This window comes from Erithacus rubecula, assembly GCF_903797595.1.
Source record: "Erithacus rubecula genome assembly, chromosome: 10".
NCBI classification, from domain to species: Eukaryota; Metazoa; Chordata; class Aves; order Passeriformes; family Muscicapidae; genus Erithacus; species Erithacus rubecula.
The window spans coordinates 9,527,042-9,549,043 of NC_136662.1; the positions used below are offsets into that span (position 1 = coordinate 9,527,042).

General features: G+C 39.8%; 1 protein-coding gene across 2 annotated transcripts in view; it reads left to right on the forward strand.

The window, feature by feature from the left end:
* Positions 1–22,002, forward strand: part of PLPPR5 (phospholipid phosphatase related 5) — an 89,337-nt gene that overhangs the window by 42,242 nt on the left and 25,093 nt on the right. The window contains exon 3 of one of the 2 annotated variants that reach the window (XM_079314303.1): positions 3,797–3,985. In XM_079314303.1, the coding sequence (XP_079170429.1) occupies positions 3,797–3,985 (189 nt within the window). Of the gene's footprint in view, positions 1–3,608; positions 3,986–22,002 lie in introns of those variants that run through there. The other variant, XM_079314304.1, reaches the window with a different exon arrangement.

The following is a 22,002-nucleotide window of genomic DNA, read 5'->3' on the forward strand; positions in this document are numbered from 1 at the left end:
TTGCTGCCTTTTACTCCTCCCCATTTGTCTCATCAACATCTGTTCACTCTCTCATATTACTTGCACTGCATCATATGAGGTACCCAAGTTTACTGGGGCAAAATCTTGTCTTCTATGAAAAATATGGTCCAGCTCTACATAATATGCAATATAAATACAACACTAATGCTTATGCTGCTACTAGTTTGACTATTTTTCTCTCTGTTTGAGTCTTCAAAAGTTTAATTCCTATTTTGAGCCAGTTTATCTATGTGTAAGTGAAAGTTAAGAGTAGAATTGATGACATCTCACTACAGCCCTTTAAAAGAAGGGTGCTAGTCTAAGCTAGTCATCAAAGCTTGTGTCATTACTCTCACAAGTGTTATCATAAGAGGCTGGTATTTCTTAGGATGTAATGAATGACATTTTCAGAAGATGATTCATCCTATCCTAATGTAGTAAAGCTTAGTCACCTAATTGAGTTGTCTCTGTGAACTACATATTAAGACCATAGGAAAAACTTAAATCTGGTGCCTAACTTCTTTGAATCATACTGCAAGTGTTTTGGGCGAGTCCCTTTTTCTGGTTCTGTGCTGATGCTGCTCCAGCTGCTAGGGAGTTATTTTTATCTTATATTATCATGGTCCTACAAGCATAAATTTAGCAGTAAATGTCCTGAGGTTTTTAAAGCATAATTTAAATGATCATGTCCTTTTAGCTGTTTCTTAAAAATATCTGTAGAGATTACAGTTCATTCTGTCTCTTCCCTACTACTGTGCCATCAACACAGATGCAATATTCCTCTCAGAAAGGGCTGGGTTGGTGGATTAGTGTAGCAGAATGGAGATGTAACAATGAAACAGTCATGGGGCTTCTAGCAGCTAAAGCATGAAAGAGGCAAACAGGAAAGATAAAAATAGTGGGATGATTTTATATCAATTCTTATTTTCCTTCCTATTGAGAAGGCTTTGTTGGATTGGCTCTGTTTCCTTACTGCCATTTGCCAGAGCAATGTTTAGTAACTAGAAAATACAATAAGCAGTGGTGATGTAAGCACATGAAAGGTTAGTGAATTTGGTTTGGAATTGGAATTCTCTTTGTAATTAATGTCATGGTTTCAAAGTATGGCAAAAAAGTGTGTCTCAGGTTTCTCTTTGTATTTCCTGGTCTACATTGTGTCTCCTGAACTGAAAATTCACTTAAAATTAGGTAGCAAATGAAAAGAACAAGATAAACCTATGAGGAACATCAGGGGAACTCTTATTCTGACATCAGTGGCACTATTCTCAAGCAAGTTAATTTCAAAACAAGTTTGTCAGTTATCTGAGTTTCAGCTGACATTTTAATGTATGAATAGGCTTCTGAAACAAAAATTGTGGGTTCTGGGCTCTTCTCTGCCATTCTTCTGTCATGCACATCACTTTGGTTGCAGCATATATTTAGCTGGTTGCAGTAGTCACTGGGGATTGTGTTCTTACGCTTCTACATGTTTGATTTAATATATGTTTGCATATTCAACTGTGCAGGCAGTAAACGTGATGTTCATGATAATAAAATGCTATCTCTGCTTTTACTTGATCAGCTAACTGTGGTACATTGGCACATCTATAAACAGAAGTTGGTTTGAGATAGCAAAATGCAGGACTATTTTATCAGCTGGTTTCTGGAAAAAGATTGATTTTCCTCAATGCAAATTTTTGAAAGAAATATGCCACCAGCATTTCTACATGGCATGAACTCAAGCAGAACTGAAGAGCTGAACCTTGTGCTCAGTGCTCAGTGCACAAGTCTGTCTGTTGACTTCTGTCTTTGGATCAAGCCATACATCCTAACAATGAGGGTGTCTGTATGCAGTTTCCAGGATTATGATTTTATATGTATGGTAATGTATATTAGATTGTGCTAAAGAAATGGGGAAACTAAAATTTGTGCTAGGCAGAATTCACCACAAGATGTCTCATGTCTCACTGCAGATTTTTTACAAAGGTAGGGAGCTATCCAGCTAAGTCTGGTGAGTGCAGTGCGAATGACATGATTTAGATTCTTCTGAGAGTGTGTTAAAAGCACATAAAAATAGACTGGATGTGGAATCCAGACATGAAGAGCGTGTTCTTCAACGGCTGATTAAAAATAAATGCACAGAGACTAACATCAGTGAATATTGAAAAAGTTCTCAAGAAAGGGAGGAAAATTAACAGTTAAAGCCAAAGTACGACACTAGAAGAATGATTACTCATTATAAAACAGGGTGATCTAATCTCATTTGTTATTTCTTATTGCCTTTACTATGTAAGATAAGTGGACTCTAAAATTGAAGTGTCCATTAAGGGTGTTTTCCACCCTTGTAGTACTTGAGTGGGCTGTGCACCTTTAAATAACTATTTTATCTGTTAGCTCTGGGAATCCAGACTAGAGCCCACACATGTGTGAATCTGTATAAGCCTTGGGCACAGTTGTCTATTCTCATGTGTATTGCTGTATATGTATTTTTAAATAGAATTCTTTTGTGTTCATATATGTATGACTTCTCTCAGCACTGGTGCACTCTTCTCTTACTCTAGGATGTTATTTGCGTGAGGATAGACTTAAGACCAGATATCAGTTTTCTTTATAGCTGTTAAATAAAAGCTTTAAGTGTTAATTTTTTTCATAGCTGTTCACATATAAAAGACTATTTCAATTCCCAGTTTTGGAAGGATTGGGTGGCCAGGGTGGGTAGTCGTGAGACTGTGGAGGACTGTGGCCAGAAATGAGCCAGAGCACAAGTTGATTGTGTAAGTCAAATGTATTTCACATATCTGATGACCCAAATAAGCAGATAAGCTCAGGATAAGCACTATGTATCGACAGGTTTCTTAATATAAATAATACACTAAAGTTATTGGGTTGGGGGTATATCCGGGAATCTAATTTTAAACTTTATTATGGACTCTTTTGTTAACATGTAATTACAATGTATATCCAATACTGCTGGCATAAAAACATCTAGCAAACCACAGAGCGAAAATGAAGAATGATTTTCTTGGAAAATCCCAGAATCATACAAGGATACATGGAAGTGTTTAAGGAAACGCCTGGATGAGGCAGTTTGTGCCATGGTCTAGTTGACATGGTGGTGTTAGACCATAGTCTGGACTCGATCTCAGAGGTCCTTTCCAAAATATCAGACGCTTCTGTGATTCCATGTTGATGTCTTTCGCACGCGGCCGATCCGTGTGCTGCCCGGCCCGTCCGAGCCGTGGCTGTTGGCAGAGCCGGGGCCGCTTCCCGCCGGCTCCGTGAGGGGCCGGGACGGACGGCGTGCACCTGCAGGAGCAGGTGAGTGTGCCGGGGCACAGAGGGACCCACGCTGGCCCTCGCCCCGCAGGAGGCGGGGGGAAAGCGCGGAGGGCTCCTTTACTAATCACGGCCCCGGGGCTGTGCCGGGAGCCGTCCGGGGAGTCGAGCAATTCCCTTCCCCGGCGGGTTCGGCGCGGCCGCTGCTGCCCGTGAGGGGCGGGGCGGGGCGGGGCGGGGCCGGTCCTGCCTCCGCCGCGCTCCGCCCGCCCGCCGCACGAGCCGCTGCCCGCGCTGGAGCCGCTGCCGGAGCGGCGGGCCGGGCCCCGCTGCCCTGCCCTGCCCTGCCCCGCTGCCGTGCCCCGGCCGCCCTCCCCGCCGGGCTGACCGCGCTCCCGGCCGCCGCTGAGCCGCCCCCGCCCGCGGTGGATGCCGCCGGGGAGCGGGCGGAGCGCGCCGCCGGGCACAGGGGCTGCCGCGGCCGCCGGAGCCCACGTACATGCGAGTGCCCTCTCCGCTCACCAGCATGCTTTACTTCCAGATGGTGATCATGGCAGGGACCGTGATGCTGGCTTATTACTTCGAGTACACGGACACCTTCACCGTCAACGTGCAAGGCTTCTTCTGCTACGAGGGCGCGTACCGAAAGCCCTACCCGGGCCCGGAGGACCGCAGCGCCGTGCCGCCGGTGCTCCTCTACTCGCTGACCGCAGGCGTGCCCGTGCTGGTGGTAAGCAGAGGCCGCCGTGCCCGCGCTCCGGTGACTTGTTGGGCTGGAGCGGAGCGGGCCGGGGCGGGCCGCGGGTCCCCGGCCGGAGCGGTGCCGCCGGCGGGCGGGTGCCCTGCGCGCTCCCGGGGCTGCGGCCCGGCCCCGGCGCCCCCGGGCAGCGCTGCCGGCTCCAGCCCCTGCCCCACCGTGCCCACCGCGCCTCTCAAGTTTATTTTTAGCACCGGTTTATGTAACTGCCAGTGACTGTATTTCCAGCCCCGTGCGACTCCTTTTGGTAAAAAATTATCTTTTCTTTTCGACACGCGCGTCGCTTGCCGATAGATGGGCAACCTGAGAAAAACCCGGTTTTTAGCAGCCGCTTGCTGATGTGTCACCCGCTACTAATTAGAAAACCCCTCTGTCAGTTGTGTTTTCCAAAAGTCAACTGGTACGTGCTAAGAGCAGGAACAGTTTTACTTGATTTAGTTGTCTCCCTATGTCATAGTTATTGATGTGAGTGCAAACGAAGCCTGTGTCTCTAATTGAATATGATCTTCATCAATCAGTTTTAAACAAGTTTATCTAAAAAGTGATTTATTAATCGATTTTGTTTGGGGATCTTTTTTTTTGGAGAACAGCCAACAGAAAGCTTTTTGGTAAAGAACTGAGATTCCTTTCAAGCTGTTGAAGGTACTCCTTCTGTTGTCAGATAACGAGGGCATTAGCATCATTCAGTGATCCCTGACCATGCAGAGGAGGAAGGACCTAGAGGGAACCATTTGACTATTGGGGATGGGTTATATGTGGGTTTACCAGGTGTATGCACAGTTACACGTGCAGAAAGCTCTTGTAAAGAGTTGATTTTAGTTATCCGTAAGCATTTTAAAATAATAAAAAAATGCAATAAGAAGAGATCTTTTTAAGATAGCAATTATTTTTCTATCATAGTAATTATTTTTCAGGAAAATACAACAAAGTAGGAGTACAAAAAAACTCATCAGGGTAATACTATGGTAATCCCAGATGCAATTTCTGCTTTTGTAGCATTATGAGATCTCAGATGGTATCACACATAAAACCTTGTGGTCAGGATCAACCTTAGTATTGAGACTTGGTTCTCTTTTTAAATTTCTTTTTTTTTTTCTCCCAAGGGGTTTAACCTCTTCATTTGGCAAAACCTGTTGTGTAGCATTTTGGCTTTATTTGGTTGTTTTGATTTGAACATAAATTACTTGAGCACTTTATTTAGCTGTTTGTTCTTTAGAAGCCCTAAATATTGTTGAGATTCAAAAAGGGAATTTTTGTTGGTTTGTTTTTTTTTGGTTGGTTGGTTTTTTTGGTTTTTTTTTTTTTTGTGTAATGTTTCTCTGTTGTTGGCATGTGATGTTAGTTTTGCTTTTAATCCTCTTTCTTTTGTCTGCCTCAGGAAGTTATAAAGATTATGTCAGATATTCATGTTGAGCATCTCTTTTTCCTAATATGTGTCAGCAAGATGGATTGGTAGTTTCTGTTCATTTCCTGGGTGCTAGATGATTACGTCAGAGAAATCTCCATGACATTTTGGGCTGGCAGTCTTCTAATTAGCCTTCCTGAAAAGCTAATAATAGAATTTAATGATACTTAACTGTGTTTCATCTCCCAGTCACCAGTCTTTTGGGCATATGACATGCTTTGAGATGTCAGGGAATGGAAAATCATTGTAGGTGCCTGTGTTCAACTTTTTTAAAAAGTATTTTTTTTAATTAAACAAAAAAATCAGCTCCTGGGAGTCTCATGGATTCAACAGCATTAAGTCTAATAACTTTATTAAATAGATGCATATTCCAGGTTTTACATAGAGTTTTGTTCTGATTTGCCTTGGGCAATCCTCTTGGACTTAAGTGTTTTCCTGGGATGGCACTTACTCAGTTGTGCAGGACATGTACATTGCCTTTGCTTGTTCTTTTCATTGAAAGGAGTGGTGCAAGTAAGATTTCTTCACCAAAACGACTTATATGTTTTAGTTGTAGTAGATTTCAGAGATGAAGTTCTTTTCAATTTAATTTGTTTCTGTCTGTGACATTTTGGACTAAGTGTGCTGTGTAATTTTGTTTCTGAAAATGAAATGTACAGATGAATAATGTAACATAGGCGTATTTTGGTCTGTAAAAATGCAGCTGTAGACTAGTGAAGGAAATGGATTTCTGTGAATGCAATTTCAGTTTTTACCCCTAAAATGAGTGTTGTCCTTGAATATAGGATATTAAATACTATGGTTTATGAGGTTTTTTTTTTAACCCTTTTTTTCTTTCTGCTTTTTTGGTTTATGGGGTTATTGCTCTTTCTGGAGTTTTGAGGTAGAGCAACAGAATCTTTACTTTGCTGTTCACAGCATCTGAGGTTTTTTTTGACTGATGTGACTTGTTGAATTTGAGCTGTAGAGTGCTTCAAGATATAACCCAAGTTATCCTGATATGACTCAATTAATGGTTCCATTGTATTGAATGAAGTTGCTCAAAAAATCATAAAAAAATAGTTTTTCGAATGATTTTCCTTTCTACATGCATGCTAGTAGAAAACTAAAAAAAGTAAAGTACCAGTAGCAGGACCTGTCTTGATGAGCATCTCATCAGCAGTGGGTCTGTGTCTGCTGTGATGCTGTCACACAGCTGCTCATCCACAGCCCCTGTGCACATCAGAGATGCTGCAGCAGCCCTGAGTGTCAAGCCATGGGGTTGAGCTGAGTGTCTGCTCACAGGGCAGCAGCCTGCATGAGACCTGAATAACAACCTGTGTCATTTGACAGGGATGTACTGTGTTCATCCTGGAAATTTTCTGGAAAGTCTTTAAAATGCTGCTTCCTGCTTGTACATTCCTACAGCCCTGGTGCAGCATTGCTGCCAGGCTTTCATTCCTGAGTCAGTCTGCTTCCTGAGCCCATCTGCCCCCGTGCCATCCAGGGACAGATGCAGCTGGCTGCAAAGGCAAGGCACAGGTGCTCAGGAGTGTGATCTGAGAAGTGCAGTCTCAGGGCAGAAGCAGAGACTAGCTGTACTGGAATGCTTGACTTTTTGATGGGGTTTTGGCTGTTTTTGTTTGGATCTTTTGTATGTGTGTGGGTTTTTTGTTTGCTTGTTTTGTTGTTTTTATTGGTTTTTGTTTGTTTGTTTGTTTTTTAATTTAGTTTGTATTTTTTGTTGTTGTTGGGGTTTGGGGGGTTTCATTTGTATTTTTTATCTTTGAGATAAGGGCTCTGATATGGGAAAGGGTAACTGTGACTGAAGGAAAGAAGTTTTGTTCTCTGTACCTGGGAATTACTGGGTTTGTGTATCTGCAGTCTTTGGTCAAGTAATTACTGTGCATTTACCAAATATTTGGTCAGCCCTGACAGCTGAACTGTTCTATTCTAAATACCTCATAGGTTGTGTAGGATCTAGTAAGGAGCCCGATTGTGCTATTCACTTTGGCTGTAACAGATTTGTCTGCTAAGATGTCTCTGCAGCTTCAGAGTTGTCTGGAAAAGCTGTGGATGCCCCGTGCCTGGCACGGATGGGCTTTGAGCAGCCTGCCCTGTGCAAGGTGTCCCTGACCATGGTGGGTGGGTTGGAACTGGATGAGATCCCTTCCAACCCAAACCATTCTATGATTCACAGGTATTGAAGCATTGTAGGAAACCTGTAGAGGAATGCAGCAACTTTTCTTTTTCCAACTGGTTTCCTAGCTTTTATGTAGGTTTCATGAAATGAAGATACATTATAATTGTGGTTTTCTGTAGATTATCTCTAAAGGGTGTAGACACTATACCTTATATGTCCAATCTGTACTTTGAGTTCTTCCTCTGGAGAATTTTGAGGGTCCAAATAGTTGCTTTTGATTAGTCTGTTTTTAAAAAAGTGCTGAAAAGTACTGCAGCATAGCATATAATAAAATATATAATTCCTTCCAGTGTTAGACTTTAATTTGTTGAAGGTCTCCTAAGTCACACTTTGAGGCACAGGTAATGACTTGAATGAGTAGATGTGTTTACATAAGGTGCATTAGGCACACAAGCAGTAAAATCTTTTAAAAAATGTAGATGAGGTGGAAATTGCATTCAGAAGAGTGGAAAATGTCTAAGTATGATATTCAGTGAGAGAAGTCTGAGGCTTGGGCTGAGGCAGTGCCCCTGTGGGCTCCCTTTTCCCCCTTTGTGACTCAGATTTGAAGAGTACTGCTGGCTCTGTGCTCCCTTCTTTTCACTGTCCATAGCACTAATATCCTGAAATCTCTGGTATGGTGAGGAATTCTCAATACACTGGGAGTTTTTTGTGTTTTCTTTTTGTTTGTTTTTTTCTTTTTTGCTTTTTATTCTTAAAGTCAAATGTGAAGGGGACAGTGAAAAGGTTCCTGATTTGAGTCTATTCAAAAATGTAATAAGCATAGAACTGCTAGTTGAGGGCTCAGTGCTATTTAAGCCATTTCCCAAAGTGCCAGTTCTTGCTCAGTGGGCTGGTTGCATTTTTAAACTTGTTATGACAGATGTAGCTTGGGAAATGCACGTCAGTCTAATCCTTTAACTTCCAGTAGAGATGATTTCTAGAACGGTGAGGCTAGTGTCTCATGTTTTCACAATCTATAGAGTGATCAGTTCTGCATTATTTCTTTCTGGTAGATGCTAATAATTTTGACCTCTTTAAAATACTGTGAAGTGCACTCAAGGATTCTTTTAGTGATTCCATATGCTAATATGGATTACTGAAAATGCCAAAACTGTTTAAACAGTGACGTGTTGGACCAAGGATGTATGCTGACTGTCATATAAAAGCTGGGAGTAGATACTGGCACATTTGCATTAAGATATGTAAACGATCATATTATGCAAATGTTGTTTTTATTTCCAAGTAACAAATACACAATTGCAGTTCTTATCCATAAAAGATACACTTCTATTGGCCAAGGTGAGTTCCTAGCATATTTGTATTTTCTCTGCAAACCAATTAAAGACTAATTTGTTTTAGGCTAATAGTTTTAATGTCACTACTGAAAAAATATTTGCCATTTAGATTACAATCTTTTTTTCAGTGGATTGGAGGAATCTTTCGATTTGGCACATCCCAAACAAGGAAAGGATGTCAAAAACCTGACATTCTGCCTCTAGCTTAGCTTTAGTCAGTAACTCTTTCCTTAGAGGAAGAAATTTTGAATCCTGGCAAAAGAAAGACTGTAAAGTGAAAGATGCAATATCCTTGTTTTTGTGTCAAATTTACTGTACCCCGATGCTTAAGAAAGAACAAGATCATTTTGTGAAAATTGAAAAAGAGAAGTTACCTTTGGAAATATCAGCACAGTTTCCCTAAGTCTCTTTTCGTCTTCTCTGTCTTTGCTGCTCTCTTAATAGCTCCAGCTCTGAGTAGCTCAAGAACAGCTGAAGAATATGCAGAGACCTGAAGGAGATGCACCACTTGATTCCAGCACATAGATTTAAGTGATGTGACTGGACACCTCCCATCTCAGTTTTCCTTTCTGAACCTGCTAGTACCCATTTTCCTTCTGACATATATGAATCTGTGTGCTATGGCATCAGGGACTGATCAAGTTTTCTCAGGCTGAGTTCTCAAAATGCTCCTGGCAAGGAAGCTTTTAGTTAACCTGTAGTTCACTGAAACTATTCTACTAGTGTGTTCCTTAGTGCTGCACATGAAAAAGGGTTCTAGATTGTGATGTCTGAGACATCAAATACTCAGTTGTCTGTTACAGTGTGAGGAAAAGCATAATCTAGAATTAAAGTCCTGAAAATATTTTCTGTGAATTTGCCATACCTCATGCCTGAGCTGTTTCTTCATTCCTTACCTTAATCAGAAAAAGCACTACCTTCCCAAGACTGATTCTTTTTCTACTTCATGGCTGGTACCAAGTCACTTTTGCTTCTATGGACACCTTGATAGTATTGGAAAAACCTAAAGCACAGGGACACTGCACTTTTGTAAGACCCCACTGGAATATTGCATTCAGCTCTGGGCACCCCCACATAAGAATAACATGGACCTGCTGGAGTGAGTCCAGAAAAAGGTCACAAAGGAAATCAAGGGGCTGGAGCATGTCTCCTGTGAGCACAGGGTGAGAGAGATGAGGTTGTTTAGCCTGGAGAAGAGAGAGCTTTGGGAAGACCTTAGAACTCTTTCATCTACGTAAAGGGGGCCTGCAGGAAAGCTGGAGATGGACTTTTTTACAAGGGCTCATAGTGATAGGACAATGGTTTAAACTGAAAGGGACTGGATTTAGAGTAGACATTAGGAAGAAATTCTTCACTATGAGGGTGGTGTGATACTGGAACAGGTTGCCCAGGAAAACTGTGGATTCCCCATCCATAAAATTGTTCAAGGCCAGGTTGGAGGATTGGTTGCAGGACTGGGCACCAGATGGTCTTTAAGGGTCCCTTCCAACTGAGGCCATCCTATGATTCTAAGAATTGAGCACCCTTTTCTCCTGGTCTGCTGCTTGAAGAAGGAGTGACCTCTGTGTGTCCTGAGGGAGATTAAAGTGTTTTGTCATTTCTGCCAGAAAAGAATCAAGGAAGCATGATAAATAATGCAAGGATGAACAGTTGCCAGCAACTGTGTTACAGGGCAAAAAAAATTCCAAGAATATGTAGCAAGGTATTAAAGTTCTCAGTTTTATGTACAACTTACTGAGAAAGTTAAGGAATTGTCCAGCAAGACATGCAGTCTATCCTAGTACTCTTTTTCTGGGAACTGTGAACTTTTATTATATTTGACCGTTTCATTATGCTGTTTTTGGTAAGACACTGATAAAGCAAGAGAAGATTAAAGTTTTACATTCTGACTCGTATGAATTGGCTAGACTAAGCAGCCTCTGAAATTGAATGGAAATGGTTTTATTTGAGAAACTAATTATCTAATCAAAGAAAACAATTCCAGGATTATTGAAATAGGTTACATATCAAGAAGCTAAAGCTTTTTGGTTTTATGTGCCTTTCTCTTGCTGGCCCATTTTTCAGCTGTTAAAACTTTACATGAATAAGGAATTGCCAGACTACTTTGTTTACTCTGTGATCACATTGTTCTTGCAGGATCATTTGGTCCCTGTCATCATAGCTCCGTTTCAACCTGTGCACATGGCTGCAACTTCTTTCCTTGATATCTTTCTTCTAAAACTTGCTGCTGCTTTTTTTTTTTTTTTTTTTTTTTTTTGGTATTGCAAGTGCTGGGGATTTCAGGAAGCCACTTTTTTTGGGAGGAGGAATGCCCTTTTCTGGAATGCAGGAGAAATTTAAAGCTAAGGGACAGTTTATTTCATGCTCTTCCTTTGTGAATGGATAATTGGTTTGCAACTTTACTTAAGAATAAAAAAATAAATCATGCTGTTAGGTCTGCAGTGACTTAGTGTACCAGATGTCAGTATTGGCCTGTTGAGACACATAGCAAGACAAATACATGATTTGATTGTCTGATGCTGGTTTTATCTGAGCATTAAACCACTAATCCAACAGAGCTGTAACCTGGAGAAACAATTAAAAATTCAGAACCACTGTGTGTTTTCATGGGAATTCTTTATCCGTGTGTCTTCCCGTTGTGGAGTGATGGCTTACATGAATGGTGCCTGCACAAGTTATGTTTGTACTTATGTTTGTACTTGGATGTATTTCTGCTGTGCTTAATATGCATGTGATTTACAAACACTAATGATATCAAGGCCATATGTTTCATCCTTTGATGGGCTCTCTGGAAGTGAAGTGGCAAGCAGATGTGAACAAGGCAGGCAGGGTTCTGTTTGCACCAGCTGAATGCCTGCATGTCCTACAAACGATGCACTTACGTTTAAGTGAGAAATTGTTAATCCAACTAATCCTGCGCGATTAAGGAATTTGTATCGTTGTTTGTAATCTAAAATAGTAGGCTTGAGGTAATAATCAGTTTTTCAACTAAACAATTCTTGCTCATTGTACATCATGCAGGATTGAGGAGATGGGTGTCCATATGATACATAATAAATGACAGCCAAAGTAGAACTGTAAGTAGCTTTAGCTGTGTTTTTCAGCCCTAAAAGCAGAGTGATGTTTAAAAAGCTTTATATGCTCTTTCAGCATCTCTCAGATGCACTGAAGTGCATGATGGCCCAGCTTTCATCATGCATGGTTTTTATTTAGCAGAGATGTGGTAACCTCATAGATTGCAAGTAAAAAGTCCAGCTGAAGTGGATATACCATACCTCTGGCACTCAGAAATTTGTATGTGAGACATACTGTTTTAAGGAGGAATGTTTGTTGAAAAAAAGCTCTTTGTATCTGCACATACTGCAATGATCATGGTGTTGGACAGTGACTAGGAAAGCAGAAGTTCTAGCACTTGCTGTCTCTGATGGGCAAACTGTCTTTGCTAAGAGCCCTTCTATATACTTGTGGATCAGAATATATTTATTTTCAATGTAAAATGCTAAGAAATCTGCAATAGAAAAATGATTGTATGTATTAAGGCTTTTTAGAATCTATTAATGTAAAAAAATTGTTCAGTACAGATTCAAAACTGACTGGATGTTAGTTAATGTAATCTTAATTCTGGATGCCACTTTCTGGGATATGATGCACCCCAGAAAAAAAAAGTATCAGTCATACATTTTATTTTTTATCATTCAAATTTTTAGTAGTATTATGAGAATTTCTTTGATCAATGTATAGTTTGATGCCTTATAAATCAAGTATTGAATATTAGAATCCATAAGTGGAAATCAGCTTCCCAGTATAGTTACTTTGGGTAGTAATAGGGATTTCTGTGACCTGTCTGTAGCAATTTAGGGCTCAGACATGACTGAATTAATTCTGCTTAAAGATTTCTTAATCACAGGTCAGCTAAGCTTTAGTTACCAACAACATGAACTCGCAGCCTGTGGGGGAGCACAAGGTGAAGAATTTGAGCTTGACCTGCTTTAATCTAGACTTAGCCCAGAATGTGTTGGTTTTTTGGGTTTTAGAGTGGGTGCACAGGCTGTCCATAGCAGGGCTCTGCTGAGAAGGGGGGACCTCACAGGGTGCAGCAGCTCCTGGCTGGTGCCTGAGCTACCCAGTGCAGGTCTGTGCACGAGTTCAGCTCTATGAAGAGCGATGTGTGGACGTGCCCAAGCTCCTGCACACACTTAATAGTGCTTTGGTCATACTAACATAGATTGAGCATGATGTCCAGAGCCTCTGCTGCTCAGGTTCTGCTTTTCCTGTTCCTGTGAGGAGTGTCCTTGGCCCTGCTGGGCTGTATCAAGGCTCTGCCATCAGCCAGGCCTGAGGCTGCTGCCATCAGGCTATTCAAAGTGCACAGATGTGAGTCTGAGCATCCGAGAGGCCCAGGGGAGGACTGGGGAGCTTGTGCTGCATTGGACTGCAGGCCATGAGCCTGTGCCATGTGGATGGTGTGGGGACATTCCAGCTGCTGGGATGGGCCCCTTTGCCAAGGGCTCACGCTTGGCTGAAGTCAGCGCTTCAGTCGGTCACGGGGACTCTTTCCAGAGCACTTAGCAAAGGCAGATGAGATGTGTAGGCAGATTGACCTTGGGCCATGTGAGTGGCTTGGGGACATCTGCAGCTGGCAGAGTAAATGTACAGAGCTGGGCTGTGAGTTCTGTCAGGCTTTGCCTTAGTAAAGGAATCTGACCACTGAAGCAGGATGGACATGTAGCTATTAATGCCTAGCTGTCAAATGGAAGTTGTGCAATGAGGCTGCTCTGTAAAGCACTCAGAGATTTGTGCATGAGCACTTGTACCAGAGCAAGATTGCTAATTTGTTATCTTGGTATTGTTAATGAATTATCTTGGTAGTGATGGTGTTTAATCGCATACTTCAGTGCTATTTGAAATCACAAGGCTTTCCTGAGGTGGAGTGCTGTGTGTGAATGAATTTGGTGCCAAAAGAATATTTTTCTAGAACCACATTCATTTTAATAGTCAGTTCTGCAGCTTTATCCAATATTTCTTTTGTTCCTGAATTGAGTGTGATTGTTGTGTGATTAGGAGTAGATGGAAATCATAAAGCAGATTGATCATTATTTCTTTAAGGAAAAAAAAGTATGTTTAAATATGCAGGTGTATATGCACAATGTGTTACCAGAAAAAGTCATGTTTACTTGGTTGACTTGTATCCATAGTTCAGTTCACATGTATTTTTAACCTTGAATACCAATGGCAAAAATGCAATGCCTCAAAGAATGCATTCATTTACATGAGAATACTAAAATTGTTATCACTGAATGTGTGCAGGCACCTTTCATTTGAATTCTCTTTGTAGTAATTTAAATTGTTTCAATAATGAGATTGCATCCAAGACTGGCTAAAAACATGTGGTTGTACATTTACATAACAGTATGTATTCTATATAATATCCTTTATTGTCTTCACAGAGAAGACCAAAAACCAGCTATTATGAAGTCTGCCTTGAAGACAGTGTCAGAGCTTTACAAGATCTGAAAATTTTAAATAGACTCATTCATCCTTAAAATACTTCTCTCACCACTTGAGCTTTTTTCAAGACATTTGATAAAGCCAGCAGCATATTTACTATTATTCTACAGATCTGTGCAAAGGAGATGATCCTTGCTAGGGTAAACCATTATGCACTATTTCATGAGTGGAAAGAGATAGTCACATATTGAAGAAGAGTAGCTGGGCTTACTTCAGCCAATGGACTTTGCAATTAGTTTTGAGAATACCACTGCATGCCTTAAAGAGCTGTTTTTATGCTCTGCTGTCTTCACAGCAAAGTATACAATCTCCCCTCTGTCTTGTAGGCATTTCCTGTACTAGGAAATTTTTGCTGAAATTTCCCACTTGCTACTCCTGTTTCAGCTCATTGGCTGCTGTGCCAATGAGGGCACTTGGGACTTCCTCTTAATTCAAGCACTGCATTGTGTAAACTTCTAAACAGGGTCAGACAACATAGTGTTGCCAGCTGCACATCTGCAGCCATCTGGATTTGTGGCAGGAGCAGTAAAATAGACATTGTGTAGCAGAGTTGAAAGAGTGACAAAAGTGGTGCAAGTCATATTTGCAGAAAAACCACCATAGAGAAAACCACCATAAAGAAAATCCACCACATTTGATCTACAAAATATACAGTATCATTATTGAGAAGGTCTTTCTACTTGTGTATTTATCAAAAAAAGATAAATGGGATGTGCTACTAATGTGCAATATTTTGTGGAAAAAACTTGCTGGCTAATTCATTCCCATTGCTTTGTTAAGAGCAGGGGTAAGTAATTATTAAAGCTTCTGGTGCTCATAAACAGGCCTCTACCCTGGCTTGTATGACTTGATTAAGATTCTGTTTCTAATAAACATCACTTCAGTATCTTAATTTATTATAATAACATTCTTAAGGAGAAATAATTGCACACTGTGAAATTACAGCTTTCAAGTCAGGGAGGAGATGCAGGGGGCATGGTCACACATTGTTTTGCATCTGAGCTTGCTAGTTGTTCAAGGTGAGGCTGGAAGAGGCACTTCTGACCTCTTTTCTTTTGGATCTGTTCTCCCAGACCAGCATCTCTAGTTCTGGGAATAATGTCATGAGGCTGCCTGGTCAGTGAAGCTTCACAAGTTAACTTCTGTAGAGTCATTCTCTTGTAGTGATGCTTGAGTAACCCAGTCAAAGGTACAATCTCTACTTTTCTCTTCTTGACAGCTTTTCTTTGGTCACTTGTTTGCTGGCTCTCAGAGGCACTAGAAGTGTGGATTAGTACTCTCAAGGTTTGCTACTGAGTAGTTTTACTGCTGGTTTTATGCTGAATTGCACATGTTATGAACAAGTAATCCTAATGTGGCACAGCTCAGAACGTCATAGTTTTACACCAAATGCTTCTATGCATGGGCTTTTAAAGTGTTTTAAATTCATTTCAATGACACCTGGACTCTTTGAAGTAATGCTAACAATGAAAAGACAAAGTATATGAGAAAATTGACTTATAAGTTAATATGTTCAGGAGTTGAGCATTGCACTTTTTGACTTACCTTTCTGATTTATCTGACCTGTTAAACCTCTTTCTCAAATACTTGGTACTGCTTCCCTGTAAAATTGGATTGTCTTCCTAGTTTTGTTCTATTATTTTCTTGAGATAGTATTCCTAGCTAAGACCTATTTCTGGACTTTGGATGAGGTATTGCTCTTAACCTAGAATGCCAGTTTTCAGCTAATCTACCTCCTGTTGAAGTTAGTGGGGTTACTACCTTGGATTTCAACTAGGAAAGGTTAATGACCTTAATGTATTTCATTTGTTGGCAATTATACTGTAGCCTAAGGTAATGGTAAAGGAAGAGGTGCTTATACAGAGGCCATTATTAGTAGAACTGGAGCTACTTACATGATTACAAAGAACTGTTTCATTTTGTAGGTCATTTTTAGTAAAAAACTTACAATTATTTTATTGAGCTGTCTAATTGAATTAATCATTATGAATCAAATACTAGTTGATGATAATAAACCAGTTGTGTATATGTTTTGTAGACATATATATTTTGCAAGAAAAATCCAGTAAACAATATTTGTGGAATCTTACAGATATTAATATTGGGTACAGTATGTTTTTTCAGAGCTCTGTTAAAGCACAGGGTACTTATGCTGTTCCAGTGTTTGATCCTCTATTTTCCATTGTTTGATGGCAATGGCAATTCAGTGAAAATGGCTTTCCTTGAACTGATCTCAGGAATAATAAATCTGCAAAATGTATCTGGCCTTGAGTAGAAGTGAAACTAGAAGTAAGACAGTGGGAAAAGTGAGAAATTCAGATATTCTCCTTCTTCTGAGCCTCTGAGAACAGTTGGCTACAGTAATACAGTAATACTGACTGTAAAACCAGTACTTTGTGACCAGAATCTTTAAGAGATGCCTTTTATGTGGTCAGATTTTATTCAAACAGGGATGAAAGACCGTTTATGCTGAATTTTGCAATTGAATGTTCGTCCTGGGTAGAAAAGCACAGTTGCACAGATCATCACCTAAGGCTTAAAAGGCAGAGTAACATTGCTGTTGGAAATGATCACTGGTATGGGTATCAGATGCATTGGTGTTGTGTCATATTTTCAATATGCACAGAATGGTTAGGACACCAATCTGCCTCAGCAGACAGAACAATGTATGGTTTTCTTGGCCAGTGAAAAAACAAAGGGGTTCCCCAAGGCCAGGTCATAAAAAACCATAGTCTTCTCCATGTGTCACTTGAAGTCCAATGGAAGACTTCCTTGATACAACTCAGTGCAGAGATGAACATATGTGAAATTCATCTTCTGATAGAGAAGATAAATCATAGAACTTTAAACATTTTGTTTTTCCTTCACAAACACCACAGTATTTTAAAGGTTGAAGTTAAGTGCTTGACAAAAATGAAAAATTTTCCTGTAGAATTCTTTTTCAAACTCCTTAATGAAATAATTATATTTAACAACAACCTTTTTCATGTATCCGTCAGAGATCAGGAGACTAAAATCAGTTGATATCTGATTGCAACTCATTTTCCTAATGGAGTGTATTTGTAAAGTGTGGAGTTCGGAAATTTTGCATAATGGCATCCTTGATTTTTATCAAAAGAAAATGAGAACAATTTAAAAACTAAGAATTTCCTGTGATAAAGTTATCTGGAATATTTGAGTCTAAAGGAACTTGACAATATGAAATTCGAGTTTATGTCTTTAGAAGGCAGTTTTGAATTAATCTTTCTTTCCCCCTCACCATTTACTAGGGTTTTTTTAGATGTAGAGATTTTCTCTAGATTAACATATTTTCCCTAGTTTTTTGATGTTACTTTTTAAAATTAGAAGAGCTTGATGCATGGGCAAGAATTCTCATGAATATCTCTTATTTACTACCTCTTGCAATCTGTTCAAGAAGAATACTCATGTCAGTATTGTGAAACTGTGCTAACATTTAGATAGTTTTAGAGCCAGGTGCCAGACACTTACTAGTCCCCCTGCCACACTGACATTCCTAAGCCAGTGTCCTGGCCATTTCTCATCACCTGGAGATCTGCAGTGTGGAGCAGCCTTTATTGTTACATGTTGAGTATGTCTACAATGTATTAAAAAGAGAAATAAAGAATATTTGTTCCTGTCAAAAGTAACATTACTGTTTAGTAGCATGTAGCCTTACTCTGCACTACATAGAAGTGAATAAATCACTATTAGATATGTAATCTTTTACTGCTATTTTTCTTTTGTAAGTGGACATGAACAAATATATTATTTTTTAGCATTTGTCTCAAAAAAACTTGGGAAGTACATATTTTTAAAACAAAATTTACAGGCTCCAAAAGGCTGACTATTTTTTTCAAAATTATTTTTTAGGGAAACAGGTTTGGTTTTTTTTACATCTTTTCTGTAGACCTCTAGAAGCTGCTATGCAGTATGTTCCTCTATCCTCATGCTGAATGCAATAGAAGATATTTGTATTTAATCAATACCACACAGATTTATCTAGGATTTATTTTTTCATTTTCTGCAAAACTACTGGTCATTTGTTACTATAGAAAATGTACTTCTCTGAAAATTGACCGGGCATTTGCTGTCAGTTTAAGCAAGCAAGGAGCAATGAGAACAAGAAAAACACAAAGAAAATGGCCTCAAGGGTAAGCTCTGCATAATGAACTTGAAACTGCTACTGCTGGAAATACTGTTGCTGCTTTTCCTGCCAGGGCTGTCACCTCACTCAACAATTTTAGCTTCAAGTGGAGAGTGGAGCTTTACTTTCAGCATCACTAAAGGCCAAGGTTTATGCTTCTGGATTTCCCAAACTCTGAGGCCATTATATTCATTGGTACATGGATGGCATTTTTAAAAAGGAAATAGGCCAGGAATAGCCCATGGTCTCAAAAGCTAAAAAGTTAAGGTAAAAAGCAGGAATAACAAAGCAGATAGAAGCCATATTTTTAGAAGAGATCTGCACCACACTAAGTGGGAACTCATAAGTTGAATGAATAGGGAGGCCTTTCAATTTAATTGATAACAATTTTCCTAGAGTTGCATAAATAATTTCCAAGATTTTTAGCTCCATCCCCTACCTTCCTTTCTTGCCTGTTAAGGAAGAACAAAGAAGTTCATTCTAGAGAGAAGATGAGAGCTATGGACTGCCTGAGATGCTCATTCCCCCAAGGTTATTTCTTGAAGATGGTCTCATAGAAGCCTTGGTTACTGTTCAAGTCATGCCTAAATGGGAGAAACATAATGAATGAAATGAAGTCAGAAGGGAAACTACAATGCACAGTATTGTAAAATGTTCTTAACTTGACAAGCTGAGCACATGGATGAATATTTAGTGGTCTTTTTAATGCAGTAACCACTTTGCAGTGTTACTCATCTATCCGAGTGGTTGCTGTAGTTACAGCATAACCTTGAGAATTGGCAGAGTTTGAATTGTGTATTCTATGACATTCCCTGGCCTGCATGAAATATTTCTTGAACATTTGTGTAGCCTAAAGTAGGTGTTAGCTGGAAAAGTCTGTGCCTGTATACACAGACATTTATTTCCTAATCCCAAATGGAGATTATCAGCCTTACATTTCAGGATTTATTTCTTTGAACTGTATTCATGTACCCTCAGATATCTTGTCATGCAGGTGAAAATTGAAGTCTCACTTGGGTCCTGGGACTTTATAGGGAGTTACATGACATATATGAGAATGTATGTCCTCAAGTAGACTTCGTCAGTATTTTTTAAAATGCAGATTTAAAGTTAATTGTTTATATAGGTACTGACTATTATAAACCATAGGAGACACTAGGGGAAGTTTGTTTATGGAGTCAGTTTACTGGAAAATCAACAATGTCAGAGCTGCTCTAGCTCTAATATTTGGAATGAGTCAGGCTTGACATTTCTAGTTGAAGAGGACGCAGAATTTAGAACCAAGTTAAGAATATACTGGATGGAAGGACAAATTAGATTTTTAAATTGACATGCAGTGCTAAAACTAGGCACAGCTTGCCTGGTTTCAGAAAAATGACTAATACAGAAAAAACCTGGACTTACTTGGGAGGAAGGAGTCAGAGTAGGGAATGTATGCAAAATGCTATAAGAATCCTGAGAAGAAAACAAGAAAAGGGACAGGTGTTAGTGATTGGCAATAAATGCAAAATACATGCAAAAAACTAGTATAACCACACCATGAAAATCAATCAGCTAATTTATTAATACAGAGTTGAGGTGAAACAAGAAGAAATAGTAATTTTAGATCTCATCCCTCTCAAATTCTGTTCCTGGCTGTCAAATGGATTGTCACATCACAGACAGGGATGTGATTGCCATGGAGATGGTTCCAAGAACTCCTGTAATTTAATTTTTGCTGTGTTAATATTTTTATGTACTTCCATAAGAGTAAATGATCATTCTGGTTTTTCTCCCTGTTGAAACACTTATGTACACTGTGTTTTTATCTAAGGACTCTGCAAGTTGTTTATACGTGTTCTTCAGAATACTGGAGAGCCTGAACTTTGTACTTCAGATGAAAATTGTTCTTTTCCTTATACTTTTGTATGCTATAGCTATATGTCAAAATGGAAGGATGGCCTTAGGGAAGGATGTCCTCCCCTGCTTTTAACAACTGTTAAATTATCTGTGAGCTATGAATTTTAATACATACCTTTGGGAAATTTGTACAGTGATCTAAAGTAGTATGACCCTGTAGTAGTATGACCCTGTTAGAATAAGGTAAAAGATGCTTCTGATATCCTCTCTTTTTTATTGCAATCATTTTTCTGTACCTGTACTTGTGTACTTTTGTCCAGACATTTATGTTGTCAGAACATTCAGATTCTTCTTGCAATCTTTCACTGCCAGTTTTGGAATATTCCAAAACCTTTTTGCCCCAAGACTTAGAGAGGAAGTACACAAATAATTCTGTTAAATTAAATGTCATTTGTTGGCTGGTTTCAACTCGCATATGCAGTGAAAGAGGTAATGGTGGTTCCTGTGCCAGCAGGAGTACAGAAATTGCTCCTTCCAGCAATATACCAGGCATGCAGATTGCTGTAAAGTGTAGGAAGGATATTGCTCTCCTTTCTTCTACTCTGTAGAGCTGATTATTGCCAGTAATGCTGGAGAGAAGGGGAAGGGATTGCACTGGGAAGCAGAATTTCTCCTGGGTTATATTGAGATTGAAAAGGATTTTTCTTACATTTCTGAAACATCAATAGGCTGATTATTGAGATGAGCAGTGCTTGTGCTGAAGGATGGAGGAAGGAGAACAGCTTTAGCTGAGCTGCCAGTACAGAAAAATAAAGAACCTGTATTTATTGCCAAATTCTAGAAGGAATTTATCGAAGTGAATCCACGGAAGCGTAGAGATGAATGCCTTTTGTGCTCAGGGACTCTTATTACTTCTGACAGCAGAGCACTAGGCCTTCTGCAGCAGAAGTTTTGTCTTTAGCTGAATTCCACAGCCTTGTGATCCTTGCACCTACGTGCTTAGCCTTAGAGTATTCTTGCTCAGCTAAGAACTAGAATGCTGCTGTTTTTGGAAGAGAGGGTTTTCTTCATAGAGGTCACCATCAAAGACAGGAAATGTATCAAGGAAAAACTGTTGGCAGCAGCAATGATCTAGATGCAGCCCATGAAGACAGATTGCTGGAAGTGAGGATCTCCTTTCCTATAACTGAACAAGCAGTTCTCTCTTTAGTAAACCCCAGCTACCAGCCAAGAAGACAACCTTTATTCTTAGATCAGCAGATTCAGTCTCTGCTCAGAGCTGGAGAGTTGAGCTTGCTGGCACTCTTGGTGTTCATGCAAAAGGTTGAGCACTGTATCTCACAGATGCTTCCTTTGGGCTGAATTCTGCTCTTTCCTGGAATTTCAGAACCTGTGAAAATTTTACTGAAATCTCTTGAGTTTGGCAGAAAGAATTAAAGGCAGAATCTGACTCTATTCAGGCTAGTCCTTGAGAGGAAAGAAAAGCATTACTGTGACTCACAGTAAAAGTATTAGCGTTTCTGTTCTCACCTTTGTGAATCATGTTAAAACTGATATTTTTGGCATGTTTTTTTCATGCAAGCTATAGGGATCACTGGGTTGAATTCTCCTTCTCATAATTTGGGTGATCTTGAG